At 37.4% G+C, this 18,798-nt stretch overlaps 1 protein-coding gene across 1 annotated transcript in view; it reads right to left on the bottom strand.

Moving 5' to 3' along the window:
* ANKFY1 (ankyrin repeat and FYVE domain containing 1) overlaps positions 1–18,333 on the bottom strand; it is a 63,123-nt gene extending 44,790 nt beyond the window's left edge. The window contains exons 1-3 of the mRNA XM_015821064.1: positions 18,317–18,333; positions 6,383–6,575; positions 1,616–1,734 (exon numbers count right to left, since the gene is read on the bottom strand). Of these exons, the coding sequence (XP_015676550.1) occupies positions 1,616–1,734; positions 6,383–6,575; positions 18,317–18,326 (322 nt within the window). The 5' untranslated portion in view covers positions 18,327–18,333. The remainder of the gene's footprint in view (positions 1–1,615; positions 1,735–6,382; positions 6,576–18,316) is intronic.
* Positions 18,334–18,798: the final 465 nt, after the last annotated feature.

The following is an 18,798-nucleotide window of genomic DNA, read 5'->3' as shown; positions in this document are numbered from 1 at the left end:
TCTGGAAAGTTTCTCATTATAGATCAGTTATTTTCAAGCAACAAAATTCTTTTTAACACAGAGTGTTAAAGATTGAAACAGGTAGTCCTCAATGTACAACCATAATTGTTAAATGACGTTTGTCTCATTTTATGACCTATTTGCTACAGCTAAGCAAATCTCTGCAGTTGTTAAATGAATCATGCAATCATTAAGCAAATCCAGCTTTCCTCATTGACTTCGCTTATTGGAAACTGGCTGGGAAGGTTACAAAAGGTGATCACATGTTCCCATGACAGTGCAGTTTCCATAAATACATGCCAGTTGCCAAGGGCACAAATTCTGATCATGTGACCATGGGGATGCTGTAACAGTCATAAGTATGAAAATCAGTCATAAATCACTTTTTTTCAATGTCATGGTAACTTTAAATGGTCACTAAATAAAAGGTTGTAAGTCTAGGACTACCTGTACATTAATGTCAGCCTCACGAGATAAACCAGATAGAACTGGTTTAGCTAAGATGAGCTAATTTTACTTTATATTAAATTACATTCACAAAATCCTACAAGTCTGAAAGTACAATTATCTCCCCTTTTCCTATACAGCCTGAGAAACTAGGGAGTGTCTCTTCTGAGCCTCCTGCCCCAACCACTATCCAGCTGAAGGGTACGCTGCCTCTTATTTGACCATTCCCTTGGTAGCGTCTCTTTGCCCAGTCTCCCAAGATCTTTTCCACATTATAATAAATGAATATTTTTATTTATTTATGTATTTATTTTTGCTTGTTTTACGCTGCTTCTAATGCACTCATTTCAAGTGGTATATACAAATCATTAGATATAGAAATAAAATAACAATACACTAAAATTAATAAACATAAAAGCACAGAATTAAAAAGGTAGGGAGAAAAAAACAGTCTGAAACATTTATGCCCTGAATGGAGAGAGATAGCATAATTCAATATGTTGGCTAGGAAAATATGAAACTACTATCCGGTTTGAAGGCTGACATATCCTAAGGTGTTTTAAAATTACTTATTTTATAGCATAGATCCCAGCAGTTCTATTTATCTCATTTAAATATCAGTTCAGAACATTTCTCTTGAACAGTAGCCTCATCCCAGAATCTAGCTTTTAGGGAAGAGTCATGAATTTTTGACAAGCTTCTCAATCAGGGAGGAAAAAAACAAAATGAAACAGAGAAGTGGCCAAGTACCTAAGTTGGTTTCCAAAGAGAAAAATGCTGGAGTTGCAATAGTTGCCTTACAGAATAGACATTGATGCTTTCAGAAAGCAATTGTGAAGACCAACAGAATAATCAATCATCTTCAACAACTTGATTTCTTTGCTGCTTCAGAGACTGTTTAATAAGATGAAACAGACAACCATACCTAACACCCATGTCATTAAAATTAAAGAGGTGTAAGCTTCCAATTTAACTGGCACTAAACACTTAGCATGTTTGAAAGACAAATGCTTCATAATTAGAAGATTGAGTACCATTTTTGCAAGCTGAGCATCTCCTCTTGAAGGATAAAAATGTAACCTCTTTTCCCAAAGGCATTTTATGTTTTTATTAATCTTCCCAAGGCAGTGAATACTTCTCCAGTCTCTCACTCACACACAGAACTAACCTGACAGATCTAGCTCATTTGTTGACACTAAGTTGGCCAGACTCCAAGCCTCACTCCGGGCTGCCAATACAAATTTGTGAGCGCTGATGTACCTGTCTCCCACCTTGATCTTCAGGTCACTGAAGAAACAGAACAAACATAACTTTGGATTAGATGAGCTGGTATTCTGCTAACTGCAACATCAATTTGGAAGAAATCAGATGAGTCACAGTGGGGACATAGTAAAATATGGATGATTTTCATGTACTTTGACCTAGTTTTCAGGTCTTTATAATGCTTGAGAACCCTAAAGCAACCTCTTCTTTCAGACTGACAAGAAAATGTAGAAAAGAAAAAAGAAAAAGAAAAAGGGATGGTAACTAAGGTAATACTTCTCATTGCTTATTATTTGTAAGCACAAAACTAAGGGCTAAGCCACCCCCACATAAGAGAAACATTGGGAAGTCAAGTAAAATCCCCTTCTCTATTGAGAAAAAAAATATTTTTAAAGGGCTGCATCTTCAGTTAATTCTGGCTATTTTTATTTGTTTGCAAATCTTAAAATAACAAGATGCTAGCAATGAGAGTAACTGTAAATCATCACATCTTTTAAAACAAAGATAGTCTTGATTCACACACACACAGAGTTCTGTAAGCACCTCTCACGTATGCCGTCAAATTTCAGCAGCAAGCCTTAAGCCAGTGATGGCGAACCTTTTAGAGACCAAGTGCCCAAACTGCAACCCAAAACCCACTTATGCATCATCGGGTGCCGGGTGGGTGTGGCCCATTGGGTGGGTGTGGCCCATTGGGTGGGGTGGCTGCGGTGGTAACAGCAGACTGGGTGGGACTAAAAAGTTCAATCAATTCCAACTTTGCAAGATCTTTTTTTTTCCCACGAGAAGTTGAAATTGACTGATTGAACCTTTTTTTTTTGTACACGGTGGTGGAGGCCTAAAGCGAAAAGGTTTTATAAAACCCAGCTGAAGGCCTAGGACTGGGGCGATGGCGGGCGTGCCCACAGAGAGGGCTCTGAGTGCCGCCTCTGGCACCCGTGCCATAGGTTCGCCATCACTGCCTTAAGCTTTCAATATTTCTACATTTCTGGCCAAAAGTGACAGCTCTAAAACTGGTAAGCATTTTCAATAACTTTACTACCTTAACAATAGCACTTAGACTTATATACCGCTTCATTAGTGCTTTACAGCCCTCTCTAAGCAGTTGACAGTGTCAGCATATTGCCTCCAGCAATCTGGATCCTCATTTTACTGGAAAGGATGGAAGGCTAAACTGGTCAGGATCAAACTCCTGGCAGTGGGCAGTGTTAGTCTGCAATACTGCATACTAACCACTGAACCATCACAGCTCCTTACCATCCACTGTTCATCTGAATCTCTGCAATACAGATATAGTAGCCCTACCAAATTTTCCCCTCCAGTAGCTAAAAATTCTGGCACATTCTTGGATTATCATCATATTGTTAATCATGCTCTAATGCTCATGTGGGGAAACATGTTTTTTTAATTACCAGCCTCTGTGTTTTATTTATTACAAATAGTCCTCACAACTGCCTCATTTAGTGATCATTCCAACTTACAATGATGGAAAAAAACATTGTGACCAATCTTGCATTTACGATTGTTGCAGCATCCTATAGTCCTATGACAGCCTTTTGGACACTTTGCAACTGGCTTGCAGAGTTAACAGAGAAGGTGGAAGTAATATCGTAAGTTGTGGTCACGTGATGTTTTGCTTAGCGACTGTGGCACTTAGTGTCTGAGTTCTCTGTTCCAATTGTGATCACTAAGTGAAGAATATATATGTATTTCATTTTATTAATATGTCCACCCATTCCACAGCAGTGACTAATCCAGCTTAAAAACACCAATGTAAAAACATATAATAGCAATAACAAAAAACAATAATAAACAGCATAAAATGGCAGACAGACCATCCAATGATAAGTCAACCATAAATTAACAAATCTCATGGAATTACCTAACCCAGCAGTACCCATGCTTAGGTTAAACAACCAGATCTTAAAGAGTTTTCTGAAAACCAATGGGATTGGGTGATACGGTGTTTCAAAAGGCAGGCACTGCAACAGAAAATGTCTACATTCTAGGCCCTGCTAGATGCCATTCTTAAACAACAAGACCTAGAGTATGCTTTTCCTCTCACTCCCATTGGAGAAGATAGTTGTAATTGGAGAGAGGCTGTCAGTCAAATATCTTGTCTTAAGCCCACATTGGTGCTTTAACATTCCAAAAAAATAGCTCATAATTAAAGATGGGAAGAAAGAAGGTATTGAAAAGAAGGATGTGACAGCAATTTATAAAGAAATTTATCATTTAACATGAAGAGAAGTGAGGGTGACAACAGTTAATTGTCTAGTTAGCACACCATTTAAAACTAAAATCAATGAAAAAGATCTCCCGTTTTGGACAGATATTTTATATGACATAAAAACGCTGAAAACTTACACAACAAAAACACACCAATATGAAATGGAACTTCTAGTTTTGAAGAGCAAAAATGACCTGCACACCAAAAGGTTAAGTCACTCACAACAAATATTTAATTCAAAATATTTTAACTAGTAAAACAAAGTACATCTGCCTGGCTCAGCATTAAGACAATAGCCATATATGCTGCATTCATGTATTAAGTTTGCAATTGTAATTTAAGAACATTTACTGCCGCAGAGCTATGGCCCTCAGACTAATTTCATAAAACTCAATTTTCTTCAAAATGTATATATATGTCTCATGGAAGAGGTGTGTTCAGAGCTATCTGTCATTACCCTGCAGTTTCTTGGGGGAAAAAGAGAAGCTGTTCCAGGAAAATTAGAAAGTGTTACACCCACTGTTTAGCTTAGTTTAACCCATGAAATGTTTCTAACAGACTGAAAATACTTCCTGTCCAGCCATTATTTTTACACGACCCGCTAGTTATGAAACAGAATTACAGCAAGCTGGCCTTGCCATTAATCCTCGATTCTGCTCATTCTCACATGTGGAATTCATTTTCAAAAATGCATCCCTCAAGCAAATACACCAAAATCATGCTCAGAACAGCTTGCTAAAGGATAAGTCTCAGTCTTTTGACAATATAGCTTGAATTTCATTCCACATCTTGAAACTAGATCTAATGCACAAAAGCAACCTAGTTCTTGTGTATTTGTATCTAATTTATAAATTCTATTCAGATAATACATTTTCATGCAGATCCTCTTTCAAGTTGTATTTATTAGTAGGTCTCTGTGTATTTAATCTAGTTCCTCTATGGTCTTCTAAAGGAAGAGTACACTCATAAATAGGGAGGAAAAATGATTATTCATTATTTTTCCCTAACCACACCCAGTAAAAAGAAAAAGACAGCTAGAAGACCATAGTTGGGAATTATGTTAATTAAAAGCTAAAACTAAGAAACTCTGGAGATTTAAATGTCAATGAGGACTAGAGATGGTCAGTACTGTAAAGTTTAAAAATTAGTCCATGGAGCCTAATCATATGAATTTGATCATTGATTAACATTCAGAATCAATCAACAAAACTTCTAATCAACCGATAAATCATAATGCACAATGGCTGTGTTTGTATATAATTAAATACCTGGCAGATAAATTCACAAAAAATCCTAAGCTTAGTTAGTGATCATCCTAACTAAAGGGATGAAGTTTTGTTTATTTGGTTATAGTTTAATGAGTGAACATGAAAAATGGGGTAATTTCATAAAAAGATTAACCATGTGATATGAATGCAGCCAACGTGCTTATGAGATTCAGAGGGATATACCCAAAAGCAAAGACCTTCAAATGAGATTATAGATAGTCCTCAACTTGCAACCACAATTGGGACCAGAATTTCTGTTACTAAGCAAGGCAGTTGTTAAGTGAGTTATGCCTAATTTTATGACCTTTTTATCATGGCAGTTAAGTGAATCATTGCAGTTGTTATATGAATCATGTGATTGTTAAGCAAATCCAGCTTTCTCCATTGACTTTGATTATTGGAAGTTAGCTGGGAAGGTCAAAAATGGTGATCACAGGACCCTGGGATGCTGCAACTACCCTAAACACATGCCAGTTGTCAAATACTGATTTGATTATGGGGCTGCTGCAATGATCACAAGTGTGAGGACTGGTTGTGTGTAACTCACTTTTTTGAGTGCCACTGTAACTTCAAAGAGTTGCTAAATGAATGGTTGTTAAGAAAACTACCTGTAGCTTATTACAATCACAATTACAATATTGCTTCACCTACTGAGAAACAAATGGCTCTTAGTATGTTACAATATACAGACAAGTGAATAAGATACAAAATTTGAACCTTGGATATGCTGCAGCAGGCTTTCTGAATAGAAATAGAAATAAGAATGAGGGATAGGAATTAGGGATAGGATAGAACAGAATAGAATTCTTTATTGGCCAAATGTGATTGGACACATAAGGAATTTGTCTCCGGTGCATAAGCTCTGAAGACAAATTCCTTGTGCATAAGCTAATTTAAAAGCTTCGCTATTGCCTGCAATAAAAGCATCTTATCAGAACTGCACCTTGATTCTTTGGTTGCAAGACTTTTAATTTGAGTACTGGTTGTAGCAAACCCTGATTGTGCTATTAGTAATAATGTTATACCACATTATGGCAAGGGTGTCAAACTGCCAGCCCGCGGGTCAGATGCGTCATGTCGAAACCGCACCCACCCCATTGCCGGCAATGGAGAAAAAGTCGCGATACATCGTGACACGTCATGATCTTTCTACCATTTTTAGGAAATCTCTTACCTATATTGCTCCTGCTCATACAATTCTGCCACAATGGTAAGCAGTCGACTGATGAAAGAGTCACTGGCATTCTCTTTGTTTGACTGAGCAGCTAGGAGGGTACATTTTCTCTCTGTTTCTGTCAGTTTTTTCTGCAGTTTGACATATTCCTGACGGAGAAGCATCAAGTGTTTTTCCAGTTTTGCCACTTCTTCTGCAAAAATAAGCAAACAAAAACAACAAAAAACATAATTAAATGGTACAACACATGACTTGCTTGAACAAGATCCCAGTTTAATAGGATCTATGAGGACCATTGAAAGGTAGACAGTACTAGCAAGGTACATGCAAACTAAGATAGTCATGATTATCCTTGGGAAAAAACAATCAACATGCATTGCCTGGCTCTGCCATTTTTAGGACTGACCCAAATGATTCCAAAGATCATGAAAGTCCAACAATCCTTTGACATTCAGATGACATGGTATGAAAAGAGGAAGAAATGTTTCCACCTTAAACCAAATGTTTCAACTATGAAGTCTCTGGTCTGTACAGATTGCAGTCTGTGAGAGTGACTCTGAATATCAGGTTATATTATCATTGTTGATCATATACTCAGCCAGATGTTTAGATTGGATTAAGTCCTTTCCAAGGGCCTAGGATAGGCAGATGTTGTGTTTAATAATATTAAAGATGTCATTGCAGGATGTAAGCTGTTCCAAGTAAAACTGCCTTTTGCAATTAACTAAGGATGATTTTATCAATTCCGACATTGCTCAAGTGATACTTCAGATGTTCCAGAATTGTATCCCTTTAACAATAATTATTGTTACTTCTCAGCTTTCTACATATAACTCATGACAGCAAAAAATCCCAATACTCCTGCCTGTGAATTGGGTTGGGCTGACAGAAAGTAACTGGCCCAAAGTCACCCAGTCAGCTTTCATGCCAAAAGGAGACCTAAAACCCACAATCTCCTGGTTTCTAAACCAGCACTGTTACGATATTAAATTTAGAACAGTAAATTGTACAGTGGGCCAGAGCACACAGTTGTAGTTGATAAGTTAGAGAGTGCTGGCTCATGCATGAGGCAATCTACACCATGATTGGTTGCTATGGGTGTAAAGGGGGAGTTTCCCTTTTTCCCGCCTTTTTCTTCTGTGTGCTCTGTGTACTGTTTGCCTTAACTCATGATGTTCCTGTGTTCCTGACTATCTTGTCTGCTATAAATATAAATGTAAAATATGTTTATTTATATAAAATTACTAGTTTGTATCAGTGTCTTTGACTTCATTTGGACAGCTGCTGTGCAACTTCTTGACAAGCACCTTAGCCACTAGACCAAACTGGCCTCTTATTATACCTACAATATACCAATATACCAAGCATTAGTGATAGAAATGGCTGATTCTTATTCTCAGCTAATTCTGAAAACATAAAGGCTATTAGGTCTACACCATCAGCAAAATGCATGAACTAAACAGATGAATCATATAGCTTATTGCAAAGTAGGACCATCAAATGCCTAAACAGAAAAAAATAAGTGAAGTCTATAGGTCCGTTCCTATGAATGTAAGGCTATCAATTTGCAACAGTTCATTGTAATTCTATCATCCCTACTTTGAATACAATGGGATTTTCCTCTCAATAAGCATCCAAAGGATTACACTGTTAACATATTTCATAATATAATCTCCCCTTTTTTTCCTAACTTGTATCAAATCTTCAAATTGTCAATCCTCAAAATTAAGAATTTTGAAACCAAGATATCAAGTAAGGATAATTCAAGATAATTCCTATCTGACATTCAGGAAACTTACTTCCTGTCAGATCAATGACAACATTTAAATTAAGGATGTTCCATATGTACTATATTGGTAGAAGACTCCAAGGCAGAACATTGCTGGTTAAAGAAGTAATAACCAGGACTGAATTTCTACTGCAATTTCTCCCAATCTGGGGCTATCTGAATATGTTAACAGTACAATTTCTACAATTCCAATGTAGCAAATTTTACACGTACTTCCAGTACTTTAAAAAAATATATCCCTAATAAAACAATTATCTTCCCTGTGAGAAAAGACTACATCATTTAGAGTTTTTATGTTACAAACTACAGCATGCCATTAAAATGAAGATACGAGCAGAATTATATTTTTCCCACTCTCATGTTCAAATTCAGGATCACTGAAATTATGTGTTGGGATTCTAGACCAGGGCTTTTCAACCTTTTCACCCATTGTACCACTTTTAGGATATGGCAACATCCGAGTACCACCAGTCGCCTAGCAAGGTATCAAAAACTTGATGACCCCCCCCCAAAAAGGAAAAAAATGATAAAGTACAGGTAGTCCTCGACTTACAACAGTTCGCTTAGTGACTGTTTGAAGTTACAATGGCACTGAAAAAAAGTGCCCCCCAAGGCACAGCCGAGCAAGACACCTGCCTGCCCGCCCGGCAGTGCTCTTCCTCCTGTCCGAGGTTTTCATTGTGAGCATTTCTGTTGAGGATTGGCAGCGGGGGTGGGGTAGGGGGGTGTTTGGTTTTTATTCTCCTCCCCCCATCTGCTGGGTGGTTGCAGCAGGTTTTGGTCACTTCACATGACCCTGGGACACTGTGACCGTCATAAATATGAATCAGTTGCCAAGCATCTGAATGTAAATCACAAGACCCTGGAGATGCTGCAACATTCCAGCTGATCGGTGCTTCTTCTGGGCTCAGCAGAAGAGCCAGGATCAGCACTGAGTTCCAGCTGGAGCCTGGCGCTGATCCTGGTGCTTCCGCTGAGCCCTGACAGCCCTGCAGCTCCAGCCATCTCTCGGTCAGGCTTGTGCGGTGCTGCCACTGGTTCAGCTCATTCCCCTCCCCCACTACTACTTTTCTAGGATGGTCGCGTACCACCTGCCAGGTGCCAATGTACCACAGGTGGTACCCGTACCACTGGTTGAAAAGCCCTGTTCTAGACCAATAAAGGGATTTTTTTCCTTCATAATATAAAAAAAACCCAACCTTGTGCTATACAAAATTGGTCTGCAATTTAGAAAGTTGTAAAAGGGGACTAAGGCAAATTCATGCAAGGTTCAGTTTAGCAACAATAATCTGAATGGGTATCTACTACCTCTTAAACTGCGTATCTTAAATACTAGTCTCTGTGAAGTGACAGAGAAGGGCAGCTATCTTTCTCACATCCGTGTCTGTGAATTTTCAGAATGAATCCAGTTTTGACACTGAATGTTGGACTCAATGGGTCTTTGGCCTGATTCTGTAATGCTCTTACTTGCAGAAAAGCTGGGAAAAATACGTACTTGCTACCTTTCAGAATGCCTCCCCAAAAATATCAAGCTTAAGAATCATTCCAAAAGAGGAAGCCTGCTGCATCTGGATGCATTGGCCCAATAATATAGATGATGGGAGAGTTCTGCATACAATTTCAGCCAACTGTTCAGCATACCAACCATGTGTGAGGGCAGTTTAGTCAGGGTGCTCAGTTACTGAATCAATTTGCAGTATCTTATGATGGTAAAGAGACATCACTCTACCCTTTAGCAATTTTCTTATAAAACCCAACAACAATAACCATTTCTTTTCCATCAAGCCCCTAGCCACAGCAAGATTTTCTTTTTTAAAAAAATCACAGATATATTAACTGCATTTTGATGCAATGCACCAAAAATTAGGAAAACACAGAGACAGATAATTTCCTCTATGATTTTTACATCAGTAATATAAAAACTATCAATATATATAAAATCCTTTTACATAAGCAAAGAAAAATTGCATCACCACATTAATGTAAGTTTCTAAATTCTAGTATTAGAAAATATACATTGTATAAAAACAGCTCCAAAACTTCTCTGGGCCAATTCTTTCATTTTAAAATGTTATTTCTGAGTTACTCAGTAAGGTAAAGATCAAGGTCAATCAGTACAATGAAGATGATGTGCAATACACTAACTTGTTTGTGCAATACACTAACTTGTTGCAAAGATTAGTGGGAGTTGCTTCATAGTAGCAGCTTGTTTCCAATGTGTTCAGGAATCTGAATGAAATATGTGTTCTAGCATTGTTACCCACTTTTGAGATTAAATTTGGAGTAAGAAAGTGGGGGGAGGTTGCAATAGACCTTTGATAAAAAGAGCCAGCTCCAAGGAGACAACCCTACAATAAAACTTAATAAGAATTTCATACTTAGTGGATTCTATGTTCAACATTAGTTGTTAAATAAAGTTATTTAGCAATAACTGGAATACCAGCTTAAGTTGTAACCAAACCATAGCCAAACATACCAATTTCAATGGGTTACTATTATACTAAGTCACAATGTGAATTAGTCTTAGTCCTGTGTTTTGGTTAAATCCTTTACTGCAGTTTATATAAGGGGTCGCAATATTTAAAGGAGATTGCTATAAGATATTGCAAAACAAAGCTTAATATTGACATATTCAATAAACCACAGGTTCAGTGTGTCATTTGAAGCCAGTCAATAGTAGATTTTTCCTTTCCTGGCTTTGCTTCTATGAAATATCGAAATCGTAAGCAGAATTTATGAGAGCAAAAAACAAAAGTTTGAAAACTAACCTAGTCCTAACATCCTTACCTTAAAAATGGTAAGCCGCCCAGAGTCACCTTGTAGGGGAGATGGATGGCATAAATATGTAATAAATAAAAATAAATAACAGGAGGTAAGTCAGTGTGATCCAGTGGTTCTCAACCTGTGGTCCATGGACCCCTGGGGGGGGTCACAATGTTGTCATGGGAGTTCTGTGAAGGCTTGAAGAAATGTTATGATTTAAATCTTACACCTTGGGGATCCGGAGCTATGGTTTGTGGCCAAAAAAGGCATTCCAAGGGGGTGAAGAAAAGATTAAGTGGGTTAAGGCACCAGGCTAGAAGCCAGGAGAAGACAACTTCTAGTCCTGTCTTAGGCATCAAAGCTGGCTGGATGACTTTGGGCCACTTACTCTCTCTCAGCCCATCTCATCTCACAGGGTTGTTGCTGTAGAGAAAATAGGAGGAGAAAGAAATATTGTTTGCTGCCTTTGAGTTATTTATAAAAATAATAAAGGCAAAAAACAAATGGTAAAAAAAGCATTATTTTAGTAAGCTTTCTTCCTTAGTGGTCTCTGAATGGCATATATGTTCAACAGTAATTTATGAGTAAGAAGAGGCCAAAGAAGTCATTGAGTACAGCTCCATGCTCAGTTTAAAACGTCCTCAAAATTTAACGTCTGCCTCATCTTATCTGTCTCTTGAGAAACCTATGTGGGTCAGGAAGCAACAGTGAGAACTGGACACGGAACCACTGATTGGTTCAAAATTGGGAAAGGAGTCCGGCAAGGTTGTATTCTATCGCCCTGCCTATTCAACTTATATGCAGAGCACATCATGAGAAAGGCAGGGCTAGATGAATCAAAAGTTGGAATTAAGATTGCCGGGAGAAATATCAACCTAAGATATGCAGATGATACCACTCTAATGGCAGAAAGTGAAGAGGAACTAAAGAGCCTCTTGATGCGGGTGAAGAAGGAGAGTGCAAAAGTTGGCTTGAAACTCAACATTAAGAAAACCAAAATCATGGCATCCGACCCTCTCAATTCCTGGCAAATAGATGGGAAAGAAATGGAGGTAGTGACAGATATTATCTTCCTGGGCTCCAAGATCACCGCAGATGGGGACTGCAGCCAAGAAATTAAAAGACGCTTGCTCCTGGGCAGGAAAGCTATGGCAAATCTAGACAGCATACTAAAAAGCAGAGACATCACCCTGCCAACAAAAGTATGTATAATCAAGGCCATGGTTTTCCCAATTGCAATGTATGGCTGTGAAAGTTGGACCATAAGAAAGGCTGAGCGCAAAAGAATTGAGGCCTTTGAACTATGGTGCTGGAGAAGTCTCCTGCGAGTCCCCTGGACTGCAAGGCGATCCCACCGGTCAGTCCTAGAGGAGATCAACCCTGACTGATCTTTAGAAGGCCAGATCCTGAAGTTGAAACTCAAATACTTTGGCCACCTAATGGGAAGGAAGGACTCACTGGAGAAGAGCCTAATGCTGGGAAAGATTGAGGGCAATAGAAGAAGGGAACGACAGAGAATGAGGTGGCTGGATGGAGTCACTGAAGCAGTAGGTGTGAGCTTAAATGGACCCCAGAAGATGGTAGAGGACAGGAAGGCCTGCAGGAACGTTGTCCATGGGATCGCGATGGGTCGGACACGATTTCGCAACTAACATCAAAGAACACATCAAGTCTAGGAAAGCTTTCTTTCTCTTTTGATAATAGCCATAACTGCTCTACTGTTAGGATTTTTTTCTTAATATTCAACTAGAATCTGCCTGCATCACTTATATTCGGCACTAAAAAATAATAGGCAACAGAACTTAGTCTTTTTCTGTCTAACATTTGTTTAGGTACTTGAAGAATGCTATGGTGAGGAAAACAACTCTCTATTTTCCTCAAAGTTAAATATGCCCAATTGTCTCAATATTTTCTTGTTTTCAGTTCCCCGATTGTCATTTCGGGTCTTTCTTTGTATCTGCTCCAGTTTGCCTGAATCCTTCTTAATACAATACTCAACATGAGATTTGATCAACAGACAATAAAAATATCAAAACATTTCCTAGACATCTACAAAATCACAATGATCAAGCAGAAACACTTTCTTCTAGCAAGGCTGGACTTCAACTACATGATTCTTACAAACATTTCAACTTAAACAATACTGACATTCTTACAAATGCAACAAGAACAAAATTTCCTGTCTGGGTGACAGAAGGGGGTGGAAAAATCAGCTATGCCTCTGAAGCAAAATGTTATTAATTGCCAAAATTTTCAGACTGACATCCTGCTAACACAGCGAGGAAATCTGTGAGAAAATCAAGTTCCCTTCCTTCAGATACTAAAGGTTCCAGTATTGATCAGATAACTTTTATTGAATAATGAGTTAGCTTTACATTTAATACTTTTATCTGCATAATCTCTTTGATCCAGCTACAAAGGAGAATAAGCCTGCTTATTCAAGCTTTTAAGGAACAAATAAAGTGAATTTAGCTGACTGCAATTCCATATCTTAAGCTCCCTAGCTTTGTCCCAAATCAGTCCACATTTATTGTATCAAGTATGTATCCCCTAAATTCCCATCCTATCCTGAAAAAAATACTAAAAGAGCCATCTTACACTTATTTACTTCTTTTTAAAGATTTATACTATGCTTATCTCTAGGAGTTTCAAGTGAGCTTGCAAAAAAAAATACTCTTCCAATTTACAACACAATAGAAAATTTATGAGCAAGATAAAATCACAAGCCAACAGTAATCTAAATATAATTTTTAAACAACGACCAATTAAAATGAAAGTAGTTGATTCAAATTACAAATTGAATGGCTTCCTAATGAGGAAGTCAGACAGGAGTCCTGGGGTGGGGAAGTGCAGAGATTTTTGGAGTAGCCTTACAAAACAATATTTTTCTCTGTTCCTCCTCTGGGCATAGTTTTCTAACAAGCTGGAAAACATTATAGCTACACAAAGACCTAAATTCATTGGAGAAAGAATAGGAGAAATTTATCAGTTAATACTCATTTACATAAACTACTACTAAAATAAGTTACAACCATAAAATACAAAAAAAAAGGCTGTGGATTTTGAGAAAGTGAGTTTTCATTTATGTAAAAAGTCATCTTTTCCAACCGGGTGTCTTCCAGATTGGCCCTGTTGGCTGGAGAACTTCTCAAGCTGCAGTCCCTGCATTTAAGCCAGGATTGATTGAAACTTTGCTAAAGAAAAAAACCAGATGTGATAGTTTTATTAAACTTCACTAATTTGTATATAAGTTCATTGTTGCAATGAAACAATAGCTAAGTTGTAGGAACATGCTTCAATGTCCAGAGTATTGGCAATATTAGAACACTCTTATTTGTATTTTATTCATCCCTTTTTTCCTGTTTGCTTATACTTCTAAGTAATTAATTAAAAAAAGAAAATAAATAGAAATGAAATATAAAAATATATTTTTAACAGAAGAAAAAAAAATTACATGGTTATGTTTTCCCCCATCCCTCTAACAAGCTAAACACAATTTTAAAAATGCCAATTTCGGACCATATGATTAGCATATAAAACTATCCATATACTTCCATTGCTGCCCTGCTTGCTGTATTTGATCCTGTACAGTGATAATGCAAGATTTTTCTGTGTAAGTGTCTTACTTTTGAAATTCCCACCTTCAGAACCTTAGTTATTATTTAGGAAGATAATTAACTTCCTTTTTATCATTTTTAAATGCTTTCAGGTAGTCTGCTTACTATTTGCCATACACTATTTGGTGTGTGTGTGTGTGTGTGTGTGTGTGTGTAAAAGGCTTCTATGTATAGTTTTATGGACATCTGCAGATAGACACAAGCTATTTCTTAGGAAAAACTAAATCAAATTTTAAAATATCAATCATACTTTTTAAAGGTATCAAGTTGATGGCAATTATTAGATAGTTTTATACTGTGCACAGTATTTGTCTTAAATCTTCATTTCGGAATCCAGTACAATATTTCTAGATGCCCAGAAAGCTGCGATTTACCAAGTCTAGATTTATCTGCCAAAAATGACAGCATTTAATTATTCTTCAGCCACACAGACATATTCAATATTCAACAGCTGCTGTTTGGAAAGCACAAGTAGTTCTACACAATGATATACTATTATCCTTCTAGTGGTTAATCAAACATGTGTTTAATTGACTGACTGAACTCTGAAGCCTTATTTTTCATATAACTTCTTTCAAGAACTGCTAGCAGCTTATTTTTTAAAGAGGCATTCCCGTTAATTGCATTCATAGGAGATGCCTTTTCTAAGATGATGACATGCATATTATTTAAAGATGAGCTGCATATACTTTTACTTCATAATTGTTTATTCACTGCAATTTTATTTAGATCTGATAAAATAAAAACAAATAATTTAAGAAAATATAACAGAACTTGTTGTAAAATCATGCCTCAGAGAATTAAGTTCCATTTGATTTTGCAAAACTTCCCCTACAGTAACATTTCTGCTGTGCTGTGCTACCAAACTTCAGTACAGGAAACAAACATACTACAAGAAATGCAGAAGAGGAAAAGAAGTCTGAACAAGTTGGTCATTTTCCAGTGAAATTCTAGAATTCTTCCTTTCCTCTAACAATGCTTTCTTACAGAGAAAAACAGAGAACACAGGATTCTGGCAGGAGGAGGAAGTCAAAATCTGCCAAATCATCAACCAATTGACAACTGCTTCTGTACTGTTTTCACATTTGCTTTCAAGAACTATTTAAGCTGTCAGGAAAATGGATCATAAGTATTTTAAATTAGTAAAGTTTCCTATATAAAAACATACCTTTATAGAATTGACTAGAATAACATTTTATCTCCACTTTAAAAGTTAAAAAATACGTTCATTCTATTCTAAACTATCTTGTGTTTATTTCTGTATGTTCTTTCAACATGGAAGCTACATTTATAACTCTGTAAAGTAAGATGGGCAAAATGAGCAATGAGTCAAAATTAATTGAGAATGGATTAAAGCATGACATCATAACTGGTTTTCAAATAGATCAGCATTACAATAATTTTGTGTCAGGGCAGAATCCATTAAGAATATACATTCTAAAGAGACCAATTACTTTTCAGTATCCCATCTTACTCAGAATTAGGGCAATCAAGAACCAATGTGGGATAATTAATTCAAATTTAGAAACCTTTTCACTTATCTCGCCCAAAATACTTTCTTACAGCTCAAATTAACCAACAGGAGATGAGCATAAAGGTGCAATTTCTGTATTGCGGTACAAAATATCAAGCAATCACATTAAGCCAAATACTTTATTGGGCTGGGCATTCATGTTATGTGAATTTAATAACTATTTTATTAACCTGGATTTAGGTTTAAGCATCTTGGCTGGCTCCCTCGGTCAAGAAATGGAGATGCGCACCAAGACATGACTGATAGGGAAATCTTTACCTTTTTATAATTATATTATTATATTATATTATATTATATTATATTATATTATATTATATTATATTATATTATATTATATTAATTATATTAATTATATTATATTATATTATATTATATTATATTATATTATATTAGAGTAGAGTAGAGTAGAGTATTAGTAGAGTAGAGTAGAGTAGAGTAGAGTAAAGTAGAGTAGAGTACAATACAATACAACCTTTAGGCCAACAACCCCTTACTGCTTCTTTCGTAGATAACTAGGTTCACTAGATTCACATCTAAGGTTATTTTGATTTTAGCTTAAAATGTGGCTTGTAAATTGTGATTTAGGCTTATTCAGCTGAATCTGGCCACTATTTGTTCAACAAATTTTCATTAAAACTGTGACATAGCATAACATAGAAACCATGACATAATGTGATATGTGAATTCAGCCTATGCTGTATAACCATTTAAAACCTTGGATCTTGAAATTCCATCATCAGCCTATCCTTTTGGGGACTTCAAAGAGGAAACAATAATCATATAACAAACATTAGAAAAGGATGAAAGTTTCATAACCTTTGCTGCTTCATAGAGTACAGTGGAATCTAAAACATGTATAAATGTGAGATCACTGATATGATGGTTGAGATCAAGGGAAAAGTTTCTGCCTGCAACTATGGAGAATCCATGTAACTAACAGGGAGGGCCAAACAGTAAGGTCATCATTTTATAAGCAGAAAGTTCATATTTAATCCCCAATAATTTCAGGCAAAACCAGGAAAGACTTGGCTTGTTTGGGACATTGGTGACCCATATTCCACCACTGAAAATTAGGAATGAGAAATCTATGGGTTCCCAGATATTGTTGGATTAATCTGACTACTATTCCCTCCATATAGCTTAGAAGAAGTCCTAGATTTAGCTAAAATTGCTGGCAGTGCCACTTTAATAATTAGGTAAAAGATAATGGGAAAGAAAGCAGAGAAACTAAAGGGCATTTGTGTCAGTCAATTGAAGCAAACCTGAGCTAAATATACTAAGAATCTGGATCACTGTTAAACAGTTTTCTTAGGGAAGGGCTTTCCTAGCAAAAAAAAAAATAGTTCTGCATTCTCTCAATATCAGAGCCAGTTTGGTGCAGTGGTTATGGTATCAGTTTAAAAACTGCAGGACCCTAAGTTCAAGTCCCACCTTAGATACAAAGCCAACTGGATGGACCTTGGGCCAGTCACTCATTCTTAGCCCTAAGAAACAGGGAATGCCAAACTACTTCTGGAAGAAACCTTGCCAAAAAAACCCGTAGCTAGAAGTCAAAAACCGACTCTAAGGCAGATAGAAACTCTAAAATTCAACACATCACTGCCAGCCAATATTCAGCTTCACTAATCAATCACTGGAGTTAAATGAAGCAAATTAAGTTCCTTAGTGGGCTGCAAAAAATCGACAGATCTTTCAGTACAATTGTAGGCATAGCCCACTTCCAGATAAGGCTGGGCAGCAGGGGAGCTATAATCCAACCTGACAGCATCACACCGAGAAGCAAGGTGTGTTAAAACATCTTATTTCAGAAAAATACACTGATTTTTTTGCGCCTCCTCTCTCCCAACCCTTCCTCCTCCCCACTATCCGAGACCGACCCTCTTTACTCCAGGCTTTTCTAGCCTGGCGGCGTTATACTACACCTCTCATCTTCCTCCGCCGGGAAAGCCAAAAGATCACTTTAATTACGAGCGATGGGAGTTGTAGTCCGACTGGGAAGTCAGGCTGGGAAAGATTATTCGATTCTCTTTCCCTGCCAGGTAACGCCCCCTGGTTCACCCAAAAATACAGATGACCCCTGTCGATAAGGCGCGTTCAGCCCCTCCCCTTCTTTTTCGGTCGTTTCTCGCCAGACCCCGAAGGAATCGCTCCACCCCATATAAAATCGCCTCAGGGCAAATCCACTCTCCCGCTCAAGTTGCAGCTACTGCCGCTTCCCCCACCTCACTTACCTTCCGCCATGTTGGCCTCCGCCGTTTCTCGGACAGAGTTCTCGCGATATCTGAGCTTGTGGGCGGAGTGGCGGCGGCCAAGGAGCGAAGGCGTCAAACAATCGAGTGCGCAAGCGCATCCAGAGTCAACTCTCTGCCGACTCGAGAACTCCCTTTGTATTTAGCGGGCTGCTCCTCCTCTTAGGTTTACTTTTTATTTTTATTTTCTTTTGAATGGCTCTAACGCCGTTTTCTAAATCTTATAACTGTTAGAAGCCGAAGGCAAAGTATGTTTAAGCATACATGGAGTTCACCTTGCTAAATGAAACGGGATTATTTGTCCTTAGGACAAAATATTTTTTTTGAGCGCGTGCTGAATTTTCTTTTATAATCTTTTTTCTTAAGCAGAACGAAGACTTAAGAACCTTAGTGATAGTGCTTCTGAGGCTTTTTATTAAGATCAACATAATTAATTTAAGCCTCTGTCTTAGCATTTCTGGCAT

The sequence above is a fragment of the Protobothrops mucrosquamatus genome, unplaced genomic scaffold (genome assembly GCF_001527695.2).
Source record: "Protobothrops mucrosquamatus isolate PMUCROS unplaced genomic scaffold, P.Mucros_1.0 scaffold1242, whole genome shotgun sequence".
NCBI lineage: Eukaryota > Metazoa > Chordata > Lepidosauria > Squamata > Viperidae > Protobothrops > Protobothrops mucrosquamatus.
Note: the sequence above shows the minus strand (reverse complement) of the source record. Positions and strands in the feature narration are given on the sequence as shown.